General features: G+C 36.5%; 1 protein-coding gene across 5 annotated transcripts in view; it reads right to left on the bottom strand.

The window, feature by feature from the left end:
• The window catches only part of UBE3D (ubiquitin protein ligase E3D), a 154,800-nt gene that overhangs the window by 97,379 nt on the left and 38,065 nt on the right, over positions 1-19,356 (bottom strand). For 3 of the 5 annotated variants that reach the window (XM_078055044.1, XM_078055042.1, XM_078055041.1), the window contains exons 6-8: positions 17,269-17,338; positions 16,163-16,271; positions 12,938-13,101 (exon numbers count right to left, since the gene is read on the bottom strand). In XM_078055044.1, coding sequence (XP_077911170.1) covers positions 12,938-13,101; positions 16,163-16,271; positions 17,269-17,338 — 343 coding nt within the window. Of the gene's footprint in view, positions 1-10,889; positions 10,950-12,611; positions 12,703-12,937; positions 13,102-16,162; positions 16,272-17,268; positions 17,339-19,356 lie in introns of those variants that run through there. The other 2 variants (XR_013441192.1, XM_078055043.1) reach the window with 2 other exon arrangements.

The following is a 19,356-nucleotide window of genomic DNA, read 5'->3' as shown; positions in this document are numbered from 1 at the left end:
TCAAGGCATCAGATCTCTTTAGCTCAATTTTCTATTTCCAGTACCTAGCACTGTAGTATGAATTTAGTATCTGTTGAATGAATGAATAAATGACCATCTTTAACACCTGACGTTGAAAAATGGGTTCTTGAAATTCTGTCTCTCCTGTCTGGTACCACTGTAAATGCCTTCTTCCCTTTACATCTAAATTACCTAAAAGAGCCCTGAAAGATGAATCCCTAGGTCTAGTTGCTCTCTGATTCACCCTATTGTGTAAAGCTGACAGGATGCTGGGGCAACATCTTCTTACGGGCAATCAAAATGGTAATAAGAAAGGGGACCAAGTGGGAAAAAAAAGACTGCACAAGGAAAAGGAAGCTTGAAACCATTCCATTTGAGGCTATTAAGCTTGGAGAAGAGAAAATCTAGGACTGAATGTCAGATTACCTGAATATTAGTTGTCATATTCAAGAATCAACAGATTGATTTTTGGTAGCTCTGGATCAGAGTTTCTGAGAAATAGATCTCAGTTCAATAAGAGAAAGACCATTCAATCAATTAGAACTATCTCAATGTTGTCAATCTTGTTAAGTAGGGACTTTGCCATGACCCAGTGAATTCAAGTCCAGTCTGGTGAAATGCACAGCACAGAGAACAGTGGTTCTCAAACATTTTTGTATCAGCTCTGGAACCCTTTCTTCAAACAAAAGCTTTTGATGAGACCCTCAGAGTCCACACAGATAAATGAGAGCATCTCTACGGGCAGATGACTGCCACCCTCCACTTCCCACTCAACCCCTCTGCGAGCCACCTGCCACTGCATTGGCAGCAGCCTATTGGAGCTCCCTACATGAAAACATGCATGCTTTCAGGGCGCCGGGGTGGCTCAGTCAGCTGAGTGTCTGCCTTTGGCTCAGGTCATGATCTCAGGGTCCTGAGATCAGGCCCTGCATTGGGCTCCCTGCTGAACAAGAAGCCTGCTTCTCCCTCTCTCTCCCTCTACCCCTTCCCCCTGCTTGTGCACTTTCTCTCTCTCTCTCTCAAAAAATAAAGTCTTAAAAAAAAAAAAATAGGGTGCCTGGGTGGCTCAGTTGGTTAAGTGACTGCCTTCAGCTCAGGTCATGATCCTGGAGTCCCAGGATCGAGTCCCGCATCGGGCTCCCTGCTCAGCAGGGAGTCTGCTTCTCCCTCTGACCCTCCCCCCTCTCATGTGCTCTCTCTCTTTCTCTCAAATAAATAAATAAAATCTTTAAAAAAATAAATAAATAAAATAAATAAAGAGAAGAAAAAACATGCATGCTTTCCCTGCCCAGCCCTCTGCAACTTTTACTGGGGTAGGGGTGGAGTGCAGGAACCTACTTCTTAACTCTTTTCCATTTTCTTTGATTCAGCTAATGAATATGATTTTCTATGAAAACCCTTTTAGCATGTATGTAGATTTTGCTCTTTTCAAAGAATTTTTTTTTGTACATGTTGCCTTTACTATAAACTCCTTTATGGCAATAATCTTTGGTTTCCTGCTCTGGAATCACATATAATACCAAGTATAGTAGGAGGTAATAAAAAAAGAGGAAAGAAAAACCCAACCCTTCTGACGTGAAAAGTGAAGACAACTACTTCAGGTTGGACTCATAAAAATATCTAACACATGATTAGAAAACACAGGAAAGTGAAGTAACAATTTCATACACACATTCTCCTTCCTGCTTTAGCCAATCCCAGTTCCCTCACCCTTTCTACTCTCACAGTTCATGATTATACTTATCTCACATTCTTGCATCAAAAGAGGGAAACCAGATTCTTTACAGAAAGCGATTCCAAGAGATGAATTGCTTTCCACAGGTAAAACCTCCTTTGACTAGCATCTCAAGGGAAAAACCTCACTTTTATTATATGTCACTGTCTTATTTCCTATATTTTCCTTAATGATTATAAATTCATAGATAAGAATTCCAAATAAAATAAATTTGAATTTAGGCCACTGTACATATACAGTGTAATTTTTTCAATTACAAATTAAGGAAGCATGTGCTCAACTTGCTTTATAATGAAGAACAATTTCTAGATGGGTACGTCTAGGTGATAATATGGTAGTAGCAGACAAATGTGTGAAAAGTACTTTCCGAAGAAGCATTTCTTTTCCCAGAATTTGGTAACTTTCCTGTATTTTTAGATTAATTTCCTTTCAATGGATTGCTGTTCTAAGAAGCTAAGGCACTGACTTCTGAAAAAAATCACATTTGTATCCTTAAATTCTGATCTAGAAGATCAGATATGAACATACTATAAATCAGAAGTTTCCACTGCTGATGTTACATATTAAGATGCATAAATATTTACTGAATATAGTATAGTAAGCAGTATATTTTGGGGAGTGATCAAAGTGCTGACACATTCTAAACTACCAAAGGAATTGTTCTTGAGGAAGAATATACATTTACAGTGACATTTTCAGATCTCCTAAAATTTTATGCTGAAGGACTACATGATATAATGAAAAAGAAGTGAATTTGGAATCAGGACAACCTGGCTCAAATTCTGGCTCTATCACCAACTAACAAAGTGACTATTTCTCTAACTAAGCTTCAGTTTCCTCACTTATAAAATATAAGACTTGGACACTCATACCTGAAGTCTAAATTAATCCTATTCTGCAAAAGGAATGCCCCTAATTAAAGTACACTGACAATGTCAGCCTGTGACTTCTATGTGGGGACATAGAAGGCTCTTTAAATGGTTTAATAAAGTGCTCTTTAGGAGTTAGTGACACAAATCCATTCATTGCTTGCTCGTTCATTCTAGCACAGTAGTCACACTATCCAAATGAATTCATGTGAAGTGTTCTAGTAAGTTATATAATTATTAAATAACAGGTCTTAGATATTCTGCTGGATATGAAATTAGCATAAATTAACATTTGGTATATGTTTTCATCAATCAAAAAGGACAAATTCCTCTAAATCTCCTCAAAATCACCTAATTTTATCTTAGGCAATGATAGTGCCTGACACATCAGGTAGGGTACCTCAATTAAGCAAACTTTAGCAATGATTTTATGAGTACACAGGCAACAAAGTAAAAATAAATGGAACTGCATTAAACTTAAAAGATTCTGTGCATCACAAGACACAATCAACAGATGCAATCAAAAAATGCAATCTATGGAATGAGAAAAAATATTTGCAGGTCATGTCTAATAAAGAGTTAACATCAGAATATATTAACTCCTACAATTCAACAACAAAAAAAACCAAACCAAATAACCTGATTTAAAAATGGGCAAAGAACTCTAGAAAACAGTATGGAGTTTCCTCAAAAAGTTAAAAATAGAGCTACTACCCTACAACCCAGCAACTGCACTATTAGGCACATACCCCAAAGATACAAATGTAGTGATCCAAAGGGGCACCTGCACCCCAATGTTTATAGCAGCAGTGCCCACAATCGCCAAAATATGGAAAGATGTCCATCGACAGATGAATGGATATAGAAGATGTGGTATATATATATATATATATATATATATATACATACAATGAAATACTACTCAGCCATCAAAAAAAAATATGAAATCTTGCCATTTGCAATGACGTGGATGGAACTAGAGGGTATTATGCTAAGCGAAATAAGTCAATCAGAGAAAGACAATTATCACATGATTTCACTCAGATGTGGAATTTAAGAAACAAAATAGAGAAGCAAAGATTCGGGAAGGGAGGGAAAAATAAAACAAGATGGAATTAGGAGGGAGACAAACCATAAGAGACTCGTAATCATAGGAAACAAACTGAGGCTTGCTGGAGGGGGGTTGGGGGGAGGGATGTGGTAATGGGATGATGGACATTAAGGAGGGCACATCATGTAATGAGCACTGGGTGTTATAAGAGACTGATGAATCACTGAACTCTACCTCTGAAACTAAAAATACACTATATGTTAATTGAATTTAAATAAAAAAATTTTAATTTAAAAAAAAACGGGCAAAGAACTTGAACAGACATTTCTCCAAAGAAGATATACAAATGGCCAACAGGTATATGAAAGATGCTCAATATCACTCACCAGAGAAATGCAAATCAAAACCACAATAAGATACCACCACACACCCATTAGGATGGCTACTATTAAAAAAATAGAAAATAGGAGCACCTGGCTGGCTCAGTCTGTGGAACATGCAAATCTTAATCTCGCGGTTGTGAGTTTGAGCCCCACATTAGACACAGAGATTACTTAAAAATAAAATCCTTAAGGGGCGCCTGAGTGGTTCAGTCGGTTAAGCATCTAACTTCGGCTCGGGTCATGATCTCAGGGTCCTGTGATCGAGTCCCCCATCAGGCACTGTGCTCAGCGGGGAGTCTGCTTCTCCCTCTTCCTCTGCCTTTCCCCCTCCCCCTGCTCATGCGCTCTCTTTCTCTCATAAATAAGTAAATGAAATCTTTAAAAAAAAAAACTAAAATAAAGCCCTTTAAAAAAACAGAAAATGGTAAGTGTTGGTGAGAATGTAGAGAAATTAGAACAACTCTTGGTGGGAATGTAAAATGCTGCAACTACCATGGAAAACAGTATGGAGGTTCCTCAAAAAATTAAAAATACAACTACCATTTGATCCAGTAATCACACTTCTGGGTATATATCCAGAAGAACTGAAAGCAGGATCTCAGAGAGATATTTGCATGCCCAAGTTCAAAGCAACACTATTCATAATACACAAGAAGCAACCCAAATATCCACTGAGGGATGAATGGATAAACAAAAAGTGTTATTTACACACACACACACACACACACACACACTGGAATAGCACTCAGCCTTAAAAAGAGAGGTGATCTTACATGCTACAACATAGATGAACAATCCTAAGGACATTATGCTGAGTGAAATAAGCCAGTTAAAAAAAGACAAATATTCCATGATTCCACTTATATGAAGTATCTAAAGTAGTCAGTGTTATGAACTGAATTGTGTTCCCCAAAAATTCTTATGTTGAATATGAACAGTTAGGGCTCTAATCCCCAAAGTTACTGTATTTGGAGAGAGGGCCTTTCAAAAAGTACTTAGTTAAATAAGGTCATTAAGAATGGGGCTCTAATCAGATAGAACTGCTGTCCTCATCAGAAGAGGAAGAGAATCAAGATCTTCTCCTTGTCTCTACCCCTTCCCCATCTACCTCTCTCTTTGCCCTACAAAAAGAAGGGGACATGTGAGGATACAGGGACATGGCGGCTGTCTGTAAGCCAGGAAGAGAGGCCTCATCAGAAACCAATCTTGATGGCACCTTGATCCTGGACTTCCAAACTCCAGAACTTTTAAGAAAATAAGTTTCTGGTTTTTAAGTCATCCAGTCTTTGGCATTTTGTTATGAGAGGCCTGGCAGACCAATATAGTCAAGTTCATAAAAACAGAAAATAGAATGGTGGTTACCAGGGGCTGGGAGAAGGGGGAAAAGGTATACAGTTTCAGTTGCAGAATGTAAAAGTTCTGGAGAACTCTTTCACAACATATATGTGAACATACTTAACATCACTGAACTGTATACTTAAAAATGGTTAAGACGGTAAATTTTATACCATGTGGTTTTTACCTGATTAAATAAAATAAGCAGAATTTCAATTTTCCTGCTGAAATAATGAAGAAAAAAAGATTTAAAAATACTACTTCACAGGGGCGCCTGGGTGGCTCAGTTGGTTAAGCAACGGCCTTCGGCTCAGGTCATGATCCTGGAGTCCCAGGATCCAGTCCCACATCGGGCTCCCTGCTCAGCAGGGAGTCTACTTCTCCCTCTGACCCTCCCCGCCCTCATGTGCTCTCTCTCTCTCTCTCATTCTCTCTCTCTCAAATAAATAAAATCTTTTAAAAAAAATACTATTTCACAAATAAAAACAACTACCAGTATTATTTTATGCATATGAAATGTATACGGGTATGATTTATGTGTTTCTACTTCATTAGAAAAAGCAATAATAGGGGTGCCTGGGTAGCACAGTTGGTGAAGCATCCGACTCTTGGTTTCAGCTCAGGTCCTGATCTCAGGGTCGTGAGATCAAGCCCCAAGTCAGAGCGCAGAGCCCACTTAAGTTTCTCTCTCTCTCCCTCTGCCCCTCCCCACTGTACTCACTTGCCCATGCTTTCTCTCTCTTAAAAATAAATAAATCTTTTTAAAAAAAAAAAGCAGTAATGATGACTATCTTAAGGCAAAACAATACTTCTTTTTTAGAAACAGTATTTACCAATACAGAGCCAACAAAGAAAAACCTAGTTAGTTTGCTAAATATAATCCCTAAATTCACTAAAACTAAGGGTGATATAGCATATCATCATTTCCTCCCTCCATATATTTTGCCAGAAAATGCTTCTACTAATTGTGGAACACAGAACAGTCCTCAGTTCAAATTCTCCAGATTTTTTAATCACATATTTTATCTTTTGAAAAGCTACTACCAGTAGCTACTACCAGTACTACCAGTACTCAGACTCATTTAACTTAAACAATGAAGAGAATTCAATTCAGCTTTTTTAAAAAGCCACTTATTGGGGCGCCTGGGTGGCTCAGTCCTTAAGCATCTGCTTTCAGCTCAGGTCATGATCCCAGGGTCCTGGGATCAAGCCCCGCATCAGGCTCCCTGCTCCGCGGGAAGCCTGCTTCTCCCTCTCCCACTCCCCCTGCTTGTGTTCCCTCTCTCGCTGTGTCTCTCTCTGTCAAATAAATAAATAAAATCTTTAAAAAAAAAAACAACACTTATTTATACTTAGTGATTACATTCCTGTAAGTTCTTTTCTCTTAAATACATAAGAACAAAGGACTTGAAACCTATAAAATTCTTCATCATTATTTATTACAAATAAATCTATTTTTCATGTTTCCTTAAGAGAAAATGAGAGAAGTATAACAATAAACATTATATTTGTACTTATCCTGTTTACTCTAAGTTAACATGTGGGATTATAGAGGTTCATTGAGCTCATGCTGCCGTAAAATTTCTCTTATTTGCTGGCCTAAATAAAATTTCAAGAAAATTGTGGGTTGTGACACCCAGAGGGAAAGGCAGACACAGCCTGATTTCAGGAGATAGACTAGGACAGGGTTTTTCAACTTTGGCACTACTGGCATTTGGGCTGGATAATTCTTTGTTATAGAGACTCTCTGAGGCATTGTAGGATATTTAAGAGTATCCTGGGCTTTACCTACTAGATTCCAGCAGCCCAAGTCGTGACAACCAAAAATGACCCAGACATTGCCAATGTCCCCTAAGGAGCAAAATTACCCCGGTCTAGAGACTATGAGGCCATGGGTGAATTGAATGAATTAGCACAATTAAACTGCAGATGTTAACTTAGGGTCCAAAGCTACAAAGTTAACATTTAGGATCTAAACTCTGATATGCAAACTAAACAAATAAGTTGTAAGATAACTGTGGGCAGGGGGGTAGAGGGATAAAAAAAATAGACTTCAAAATATTAAAAGACATGTGTGCCTATTGCTAGAAAGAAAGAACATTCTAAATATATTACCTGCCACTTTTTGTGTGTGTGCTCAAGGAACTAAAACCAGTTACATTTGCTATTTTCCTGTTTTAGACTGCCATCTGGCAATCCACACTTCCACTAAAAAAAAAAAAAAAAAGAAAAAAAAATTAAAATTGCAGCCGATTGAACTAAAATAGTTAATGTACCACCCCACGTGCCAAAAATATGCCAGGGAGGGGCGCCTGGGTGGCTCAGTCGTTAAGCGTCTGCCTTCGGCTCAGGTCATGATCCCAGGGTCCTGGGATCGAGCCCCGCATCGGGCTCCCTGCTCGGCGGGAAGCCTGCTTCTCCCTCTCCCACTCCCCCTGCTTGTGTTCCCTCTCTCGCTGTGTCTCTCTCTGTCAAATAAATAAATAAAATCTTAAAAAAAAAAAAAAAAAATGCCAGGGAGTCTACAGTTTACTCAGTAATGCCCCCAAAGAAAGAAACTAATGTCTCTTAAAAGACAATGTCCTTAAAGACAAAAGCAAATAACTCGCAGGATGCTTACCCAATTTATGAAGTTCCTTTACTACCTTTGGGGGATACAGAGTCAACCAGTAGTAGGAGAAAAAGCAAAACAAAAGATGATACACAACAGGCAAACTGAACTCATCAAACTCATTTATTATGTCCCCAAGACATGACATACAAAATTAAAAAAAAAGTCTACTAATCAAATACAGCAGAACACAACTGATTATAGTCTTTTTATTTCCAGCGTCACAGGGATTTGTTAGGAATGAGTGAAATGAGACAGTACACTGAATCCTTGTCACTCTCCTCAAGAGAGGCAGTGTAAAGATCCTTCACAATAATGAATATAAGTTCACCAATGTAATTGAATCTACTACCAATTCCTTTTCCTTAGCACCCAAAAGCTGTCAAAAGACAAACTGGCCCATCCAAACTGGTATATCCTTTGAGTTCTCTTTCACAAATCCATAAAGGCAGACTATGGGAACAAGAACCTACAGTCACCAATAGATGAACAGTAACGATCAAATATGAAGATGAGCAGAAAACTATGAACCATTCATTTAACAAATGTTTTGTCAAATGTGACCATAAATTGTATGTATTAAACACTTCTATAAGAACTCATCTAGGGGCGCTTGGGTGACTCAGTCGGTTGAACGTCTGCCTTCAGCTCAGGTCATGATCCCAGGGTCCTGGGATTGAGCCTGCATTGGGCTCCCTGCTCAAAGGGGAGCCTGCTTCTCCCTCTGCCACTCCCCCTGTTTGTGTTCTCTTTCTCTCAAATACATACATTTAAAAAAAAAAAATCTTAAAAAAAAAAAAACTCATCTAGATGTAGTAATGAGCAAGATAGACAAGGTCCTGATTCACTGGAGTATACATCCAAGCACAAGAATTCTAGTGGAAGCATTAAACGTTTGGGGAAAGCAACACCATGAAACAAAGTATCAATCACAAAGAATCTTTTCAAAGAGAAGAGAGTTAACACCCAAAGAAAAGAGTTAATAGAGAAAACAGAAGACTTGAAGTATCACTATTATTCTCAGATATTGAGAGAATACTTCATTTGTAAGATAAGAACAGATGTGACATGAGAAAATTCTGAATAAACACTAACATTTAGATATATCTGTATGAAATCTTAGAAAAACAAAGATAAAGAAAAATCCTATAGGTTTTCAGAGAGATACCATATAAGAGATTATCAGGTATTCAAGGACTGACTACAGTTCAACTTTAAAAGAACTATGAAAGGGCATATTTCATCAAAGCAAACAATGAAACAAAGACTATGAAGTGAAAAATAAACAGCAAAAAAATACATACTATAATACTATTTATAAATATTTTAAAAACATCAATTTTTTTCATGGAAGTAGACATACAATAAAAATATAAAGACATTTATGGCTGTGATACATGAGTGTAAGAGGTAAGCAAATGGGGTAGGGCTTCTTTAAGAAAGAACCACTATCAGTAGAATCATAAATGATCTCAACATAGAGGAAAGTGCATGAGACAGGGAAAGAAAGAAGAAATGCGAAACCTTACTAAGAGTCTTTTCTTGTTCTGGTGAAGAGTATGGGTACTAGTTAAATCTAGAAACTGATAATAAAAAAAAGAAGTTTAAGTACATATATTAGAAGTTTCAGGTTAACCACTAAAAATCATCTTGAAATAGACTTTTTTTTTACTCCCAAATCATCAAAAAATGATAGAGAAGACAACCAATGTAAAAGACAGTAAACTAAGTTCAACTACATTAATAATCACAGTTAGTGTGGATTAAATTCACTTTTAAAATAGACTGTCATATTGGAGTTTGTTTTCTTCTAATTCACCTGTTTTTTGTTCATTTGTTTTTTAATGGACCATTTATATTTGCTTTATTCCAACACCCCAATAAGTACCTATATCTTTGGCTAATTCTTCTTTTTTTTTTTTTTGCCACTCATAAGGTTTTTTTTTTTAATTTAAATTCAATTAATTAACATATAATGTATTATTGGTTTTAGGGGTGCAGGTCTGTGATTCATCAGTCTTATATAATATCCAGTGCTCATTACATCACATGCCCTCCTTAATATCCATCACCCAGTTACCCTATCCCCCTACCCCCTCCTCTCCAGCAACCCTCAGTTTGTTTCCTAAGATTAAGAGTCTCTTAAAAAAAAAAAAAAAAAAAAAAAGATTAAGAGTCTCTTATGGTTTGTCTTCCTCTCTGGTTTCATCTTGTTTCATTTTTTCCTCTCTTCCCCTATGATCCTCTGCCTTGTTTCTTAAATTCCACATATCAGTGAGATCATATGATAATTGCCTTTCTCTGAATTCACCTTTTTTTTTTTTTTAATTTATTTTAAGTAGGCTGCACACAATGTAGGGCTTGAACTCACGACCCTAACATCAAGAGTTGCATGCTCTACCAACTGAGCCAGCCAGGTGCCCCCGTCATAATGAAGTTTTAAAATATCCACCTACAGAGTTTATAAGGTACATGTTAGCAAGACATATACCTAAGATAAAATAACACAGAACAGCTGTAAAGAAAGAAATGGAGAAACATTCCCTTTCTCCATGGGGGTTACATTTCAAGACCCCCCCAGTGGATGCCTGAAACCCCAGGTAGTACCCAGCCCTATATATATTATGCTTTTCCCTATCCATACATACCTATGATAAAGTTTAATTTATAAATCAGGCATGGTAAGAGATTAACAATAACTAATAATAAAATAGAACAATTACAATGATATACTGTAATAAAAGCTATGTAAATGTGGTCTCTTTCTCTCTCTCAAAATATCTTCTTGTACTGAACTCACCCTTTTTATGATGGTGATGATGTGAAATGACAAAATGCCTATGTGATGAGATGAAGTGAGGCAAGTGATGGAGACACCGTGACCTTGCATTAGGCTATGACTGACCTTCTGACCATACGCCAGGAAGAGGATCATCTGCTTGTGGATGCAGGTGACCACAGGTGACTGAAACCACAGAACATGAAACTGCATGTAAGAGGGGACTACTGTATAACAAATTAGCAATTAAAAAAAAAAAAGGAAAGTAAATATAACAATATTAACATCAGGCAGATTGGAATTAAAGAGAAATAGCATCAAATGGAAGAAGAGCAAAATCTCTCATGGATAAAATATGTAATTAGGCAAAGTGTCATGGCACAAACATTTATGTACCTAAAAACACAGCTTCAAAATATATAATGCAAAAGCCGATATAAAAATCAGAACAAAAAAACTTTTCTATATTTAACACACCCTTCTCAAAAATGCACATTTCAGAGGAATAAAAAATGTGAAAAGATTTTAATAAGCTTCACTATATAAGTCTAAGCACACACACACACACAAACACACACAAGTAAACACAGGATACAAGCAACCAACAGCTTAAAACTTGACTATGTATTACGCCACACACACACCCAAGTCCCCAAAGCATCAAAGCATAAGCCATATTCTCTGATCATACCTCAAAACAACACAAGGGTAGTCATCTGAGCTGTTTCATTTAGACTGGCATTAAATGGGCAAAAATCTAAATGGCAGTTTGGGTGAGGCTTCAGGGAAGTGGAATTTATAGAAACTTCAGGTAGGAGTATATATAAACTGACAATGCTTTTTTACAAAGTAATTTGATATTATCTATCAAAATTTTAAATGTCATACCTTTGCCACAGCAATTCTACTTCTAGAAATCCCTCATAAGAAAAGTACACATAATTACAAACCAAATTTGTGTAACAACACACAGCACAATGCTAATTACAGAAGGAAAACAGTAATAATCCAAGTATCTATCAACAGAAAAACAGTTAAATTATTTATAGTACATCCATTTCATAAAATGCCAAGCACTGATGTGGAAAGAATCTCCAAGACTCTGCAGTGTTGCCTTTTTTTTTTTTTAAGTGTAAAAAAATACATCTGTATCATTCAAATCATGTTAAGATGAAAAATAAATAGGAGTTGAGGAATAGACAACATACTTTTACTTCCAGAGAGGGACATGGCGGAGAATTTTCATATTTTACTTTATGTACGTCTCAACTGTTTGAATATTTTATGATTTATACTGCTTGTATAATCCAAAAAAGAAAAGAGCAATTTTTCAAAATTTCTTATTTACTTCCCCGAAAAAGACTGGGATCTTTCTGTTCTTATTACAAATTTGATCAAACTCATTGGAGAGTACAAGACAAGTATAAACTTCCAACCGTTCCCTCTGCCAGAAACACTGTTCTCTCAGATAAGGCTCACTCCTTTTCTTCCTTCGAGTTTTCCAGTTAAATATCATCTTATCTGAGAAAACTTCCTTGACTTTTCAATATAAAATGACGACCTCCTACACCTATCCTACTACTCCCCAACTACTTTGCCTTGCTTTATATTTCACTAAAGTAATTTCTACACCTGTGTCTTAGTGTCCCTATCTCTAAAATGAGGGTGATAATAGTACCTACCCTGCAGGGTTGATGTTAGGCTTAAATGAGCCAGAAGCCCTCCGATGAGTGTCTGGCTCTTAGTAGGAGCCACATCAGTCCATGATTTTATGACTCTTTTGCTGATGGTCTGCCTTCCCCCTATTACAATGACAAGCCTGGGAAAAAAGAACTGTGTTTTGTTCACCTTTGCATCCTGAATGCCTGGGAAGTGCTTATCAGTAAATATTCATAGCTGTTGATGCCTGATTTAGTACTGCAGCCATATGCACAGACAGCTGAGATTACAAGAAAAAGACCAATTATTTTCAGTAAAAGCAAGCTTTCTGCACATTAGCATGAATCATCTGTAATAATTCAATCTACTTTAAAGCATAATATTTAGCAGTATGACTCCTAGAAGCTTCAAATAGGGAAGTGGTATGGTACCATTTAATTCATTAATTTCTCAACACCAAATGGCAAAAGAAACTAAAACATACTGTGGAATGAGAAAACAAAAGCACAACTTACTTTTCATTCCTGTTTTTGATGCATGGCTGGTAGAGGACCTTGACAGCATTCCAGGCAGAACTGGAATCTGCCTTCAAGGTATCTTCCAACAAGGGGAATTTTTTGATACTCTTGGAACTTCCCAAAGATTCAATCACCAAGCTGTCTGAGTTTAAAAGCCACAGCTAAAGATACGGAGAGAAAAGTCCAAGTATAAGGATATTATCATCACCCTATCCATATCTCATACCACCACTAAAAAACAAAACACAAACAAAACTATAAAAATACCAGAAAAAAAAAGACAGAAGAAACCTGTATATAATTTTTAAGTATGATAAGTCTTTCAAAGTGTAACATCTGGTAGAGCCGCTGAGATCATAAAGTTAAAAAAAAAAAAAAAAAAGACAACCAACTAGGAGAAAATAGTTAATATGTAGACAACAAAGTTATTATCTGTAATGTATAGAGCTCCCAGGAATCAATAAGGGGGCAAAAACAGCCCAAAAGAAATAAAGGCAAAGAATATGAACAGAATTAACAGAAGAAATAAGTGATAAACATGTAAAAATGTTAATATAACTAATAATAAGGAAATGTAAAAATCATGTGCCACCCTTTTTCACGTATCAGATTGGCAAGTACAAAAAGATGGTAACAGGGACACCTGGGTGTCTCAGTCGGTTAAGCATCTGCCTTCAGCTCAGGTCATGATCCCAGGGTCCTGGGATTGAGTTCTGCATTGGGCTCCCTGCTCAGTGGAGAATCTGCTTCTCCCTCTGCCTGCCGCTCCCCGTTTGTGCACACTCTCTCTCTCTCTCTGACAAATAAATAAAATCTTAAAAAAAAAAAATTCTTTTTAAAGATAATAGCATCCAGCTCAGTAGAGGGGGCTGGACTGCTGGTGGAAGAGGGTTTCGGGATTTGGATGCACGCTATTCACTGAGGGGCTCAGCTGGAGTCTGGCTTCAGCCTCATCCCATGGGGAGCTCTGACGCAAGAATGGCACCTACAGAGTCTGTCCCACCTGGAGACAGGAGGCCCTTGCTTTCTGTCCCCCAGGGTCAAATCACTGGCAGTAGACTGACCAGGACAAGGGTGGGGAAGAGGTAACTTTCCGAACAAGGTGGCACCTGTCATGTAAGGGCATGTCTCTGGAGATGAGGCAGCTGTGTGCATTAGCAGCCCACACGTCTCAGCAGCTGGGAACTGGGTGCACCAGCCTGAGTAAGGAGGATCTGGGTAGGGCACCAAGAATGTCTCACTATATGGGATAAGTGAGTACAAGTTTTCTGGAGGGTTATAATTATCAGTTTAAAAAACACAACTTCTAATAGTGTCTTAGATTAGAAAGGTCTATTTCCAAAGAAGTACTAAAATACACACGCAAAGATTATTTTCATCGCAACACTGTCTTTAACAGCCACACTGGAATTCTAGTCCCTCAAGACCCTGGTCTATATTTAAACTCACAGGAAACAATCCTTATGATATACTGTTGAGCGAAGTAAACATGATGAAGAAAAATGCTCGTCATGTGACTCGAGTTGTTTCACGAACAGAAAAGCAGAATGTGAGCGTATGAACACAGAGTTGTATATAGAGAGGGAGAAGATGCTGAAGTGCACATACCACACAGTAATGTTTACCTTCAAATACTGTGATATAGCAAGACAAGGAGTGAAGACAAGATGGGGGAATACCACTTCTTTTACATTCTTCCTGTTGTCTGAATGTTTCAAGAATATATTACTTTTACAACAAAGTTTTTTTTGAATTTATTTTTTTAAAGATTTTATTTATTTATTTGACAGAGAGAGCACGAGGGAGAGCACATGCAGGGGAGAGGGAGAAACAGGCCCAATGTGGAGCTCGATCCCAGTACCCTGGGATCACGGCCTGAGCCGAAGGTAGATGCTTAACTGACTGAGCCACCCAGGTACCCCCGAACTTAAATATATATTAGCAGTAAGTTTTAGGTTTTCAGGTGTTTCCTATTCCTGAGTTTTAACTTGAAAAACCTTCCAGTAAAAGAAAATTAAAACTGATTTCAGACTATGACTATGAGGCACACTCAGTATTAACTTCAGTCAACAAGTATGTTAGCTTTGGTAGAAATGATCTGGAATCAGAGAAGCATGGGGTCCCCATAATGGATGGCCAGCTACAAAGCCACACTTAACAACAACCATAACTCTTTCTCCCTCCTTCTAGCTACCATGTTTTAGATGCAGGGGACGATTCTGCTAACGGCAGGGCCTAAAATACACACACACACTCTTATCCAAAACTTGCCACTACTTCTCAGACATCAATGTGTTAAAATCAGGATCTCGAAGAGGTATCTGTACCCCCATGTTCACTACAGCACTATTTACGATAGCTAAGATGCAGAAACAATCTAAATGTCCATCAAGAGATGAATGGATAAAGCAGATGTGGTGCATACATATATGGAATATTATTTTTTTAAAAAAGAAGGAAACCTTGTAATATGCAACAACGCAGATGAACTTTGAGGACAGTATGCCAAGTGAAATAAGCCAGACACGGAAGGACAGTACTGCCTGATGCTACTTCCATAAGGAATATAAAATAGTCTAATTCATAGAAGCAGAGAGTAGAATGGTAGTTGCCAGGGGCTAGAGGAGGGAGAAATGGGGAGTTGCTCACTAAAGGGCATAGAGTTTTAGTTAGGCAAGATGAGTAAGTTCTAGAGATCTCCAAGTAATACTGTGCCTATAATTAACAATATTGTTATCGTGCACTTAAAAATCTAAAAAAAAAAAAAAATCTATGAAGAGGGTAGGTCTCACGTTAAGCATTCTCACCACATACACACATACACAAAAACAGGAGCAACAGGACATATTTTAAACAGAAGAGTATCAAAAGGGCAAAAAGGGAAAAATCAATAGGGGAAAAAAGTGAAAGAAACAGAATTAAGTTACAGTGACCAAGAAAAGCCTATTAACAACTTGGAGTGAAAAACTTTATTTTGTGGTGTAAGCAGCAATCAGGTTTTATTTCTCTCTATATCCCTAGTACCTAGCACATAGAGGCACTTGATCTTTTATTATTAAATTAAGGGAGTTTGATGTGGGAATTAAACTGATATTATGAATTCAATTTTTGATCATTTATTTTCTAGACCTGAGAATTAAAGAAAAGAGAATGGCAAGACTAAAGAATTTCTGAGACCCTGGATTACCAAGCTACAGAAAGCTGGGAGAAGTCACTTCTTACCAAGATGTATACTTTGCCATCATGACCTTGAATAGTGAATCTAAAAGTGCTTCTAGCAGAGGAGAGTTCCACCAGACACTGGGCGATAACATTCTGTACAAACTGAGACCTGTTTGAACAGAAATCAATTTTCACAATGTGCCTTTCATAATAACTCTAACTGGCAAGAGGAGCCAAAAATACCCACAGGGTACCTAAAAGGCAGAGGTGTGTGCAGCCAGACTTTTCTATATGCTACCCATTCCTTCACAGACTGTGCTAATGTGGATTTTAATATATTTTAATGTATTTGTGTTTGCTCCAGACTTCTTATAACCTATTCTCCAATCCTTAACACACTTCCCACCCCAAACCTAACTATTCCTCTTGGCTGAATAAAAAAATACTGTATTAGTCAAGTCAATATTCCATTTGTGCTGTAGCACATTAAACAGTGAGTAAGTTAAAAAAGAAGGAGAGATATTTCCTCCCAAACATTAGACAGTATTAAATACAATGTCTTCCATTTGCATCCCCTCAAAGAGTCAGAGCTGAGGCACAGAATCAAAGTATTTACAGAAGGATAAATTTTAAGGTTATATTCAGATTGCCATAATTTTTAGATATCCATAAATAAACTGAAAGACATACTATAGTTAACTTCTGTTTGCAAACTAAAAAGATTCAAAGAGAGAAAACGCTAACAGATTTAGTGGCTAAGTAACTTTTTTTTTTAAAAACACAGGAGTCATTTGAAAACTGACTCATGTTTCAAATTTTAAATGTCAAATTAATTCCAGAAATAATTATTCAAAAACCTATTGATGATTAAGTTATAAGACCTTGATTATCTGACAAATAGAAGCACAAAAAACTTTCAGATTTAGAAGATTTATATCATGAGCACATTTATTTATGCCACTATGTAATAAACAAACCATAAATGAATCCTCAAGTCTTTTATATGTGTGGTTTGGTTCAACTGTCTAAAAGCCTTTTTCGAAGGTTTTTATTTTTCTTTTCCAAATAAAGAAAGGTATAAATAAAAATGAATTCCCAAATAATCAATTGTACCTATCATTCTCCACATTTGAAATTACAGAATAAATTTAATTTGCTGTTTGTACCTTGGTATGATGGAAAAATTTCTTTCAGACGGCTGAATAATTATCTCTGTTATATAAAACTTGGTGGTTTCTAGAAACAAAAATAAGAAAACTTAAAATCTCCTTGTTGCACTAACATTTTTATGGTGGGCATGTTGGTCCTAATTACAACATTCCAAACTAAATATTTCATACACATACTGGTAAAATTCACATTCAGTAAAAATTTTCCCAAAATGACTTAGGGTAAGACACCAACACATTGATGACTACAAGGAGAGCATCCTGAGACTTGGGAGGGCCTGGTGTTTTAGAAGACATGCCCCAAGTGAATATTGGCACAACGACACTCTGTTCACATGCATGAAAGGTTAGAAAATCAGCCACATTACAGCCACAGCCCACTTATGTAGAAACTAGTCATTTGATTTCCCCATTTCTATAGTCTTAAACCTAGGAGTCACTGGAAAAGGCTTTTGAATCATGGTGTCCCAAAGCCCATGCAAAGATGCTGTAAACCTCTTATTAGTATTTCCCAGAATCTCACCGAGTCTATTAATGTACAATTCCCAACAAATCTGGTTATCTAATTACTTAGTTTACAGAAACATTTAAACAGTAAACTAAGTATCTTACAGAAATGAATATAAACATAACCATTCTGAATTTTTTAAGAAATCCATGAAAAATGTTTCTTTTCACTAGTAATGAAGGAAATACAAATTAAAAGGAGATATTCTTTAGCATCAAATAAATATTTGTAAATGACAAAATGCAGCAATGAAGAAGATATGGAGAAATGGGTATACTTGTTCACATATTGCTATCAGAACTGCAAATGACACATTTCTGGAAAGCCACTTGATGAAGACCTTAAAAATATTCTGATGCCAATCATTAAACACCTAAGAATTTATCTCAATGAAATATTCATGTCTATACAAATTTATCTATAAATATGCTCATATTAATTAAACTGAAAACAAATTGTCTAAAAATTGAGAATGGTTGGGCTAAACAATTATACATTTAGGCAAGAGAATTCCATGCAATAATTAAGAATGGTGTGCCAAACAATTCTGAATTAAGATGGAAAGTTATTCTCAGTACATTTTCTGAAAATGTTTTCAATTGCTCAACACACAAAAAAAGGCAGAAAAAATCAATAGTTTAACAGAGTATTACATATCTAGAGCCATGATGATCAAGTTATCTATTTCTCCTTTAAGTTCAATTTTTCATTTTACTATTTTGAAATCATGTTACTAGATGCAGAATTGAACCTTTTAACATTATGAAGTGATCCTTTTTATCCCAGCTGCTGTTAAACTATAATTTGATTCTACTATTTTAATCCTACAAGGTATTATTACTGCTTTATGCAGTTAGCATCCACTTAATATTCTTCCACGTATTTACCACTGTCTTTACCAATCCTTCTTAAGCTTAGACCCTCTATCTGGGATCATTTTCTTCTATTCTCTACAGGTAGAATTCTATTCTTCCACAAGTATAATTTCTTTTAATAAAAAACCATACCACTAGAAATGAATTATTCTAGTTTTTGTCAGAAAATATCTTTGTCTTGATTCTTTCATATAGAACATTTTCACCATATAAAATCCTAGGTTAAGTTTTTAACCTTTGTGCTCATTGACACTATCAATCCATTGTCTTCAAACTTCCATTATTATTGCTCCTTTGAAAGTGATCTGTCATTTTTCTTCAATTGTTTTTAGGATTTTCTGGTTTTTGTTTGTTTTGCAGTATCATTCTGTATGTCTCGCTATAAACTTATTTATCTTACTTGGGTCTCATTTAATTAGAATTCATTGGACCTCCTCAATCTGTTGCTTACTGTTTTCCATCACTTTTGTAAAATTCTTAGCAATTGTCTCTTCAAATATTGCCATGCTCCCTTATATTTCTTTTCCTTCTAGAAGTCTGACTAAACATATGTTAGAGTATGGTGGTTCTTCAAAAAGTTAAAAATAGAACTACCCTATGATTCAGCAATTGCACTACTAGGTATTTACCCAAAGAATAAAAAAAAATACTAATTCAAAGTGATACGTGCACACTGATGTTTATAGCAGCATTATCAACAAT

This window comes from Halichoerus grypus, chromosome 9, assembly GCF_964656455.1.
Source record: "Halichoerus grypus chromosome 9, mHalGry1.hap1.1, whole genome shotgun sequence".
Lineage (NCBI taxonomy): Eukaryota > Metazoa > Chordata > Mammalia > Carnivora > Phocidae > Halichoerus > Halichoerus grypus.
The sequence above is the reverse complement of the archived record's forward strand: the minus strand, read 5'-3'. Positions and strand labels throughout refer to the sequence as shown.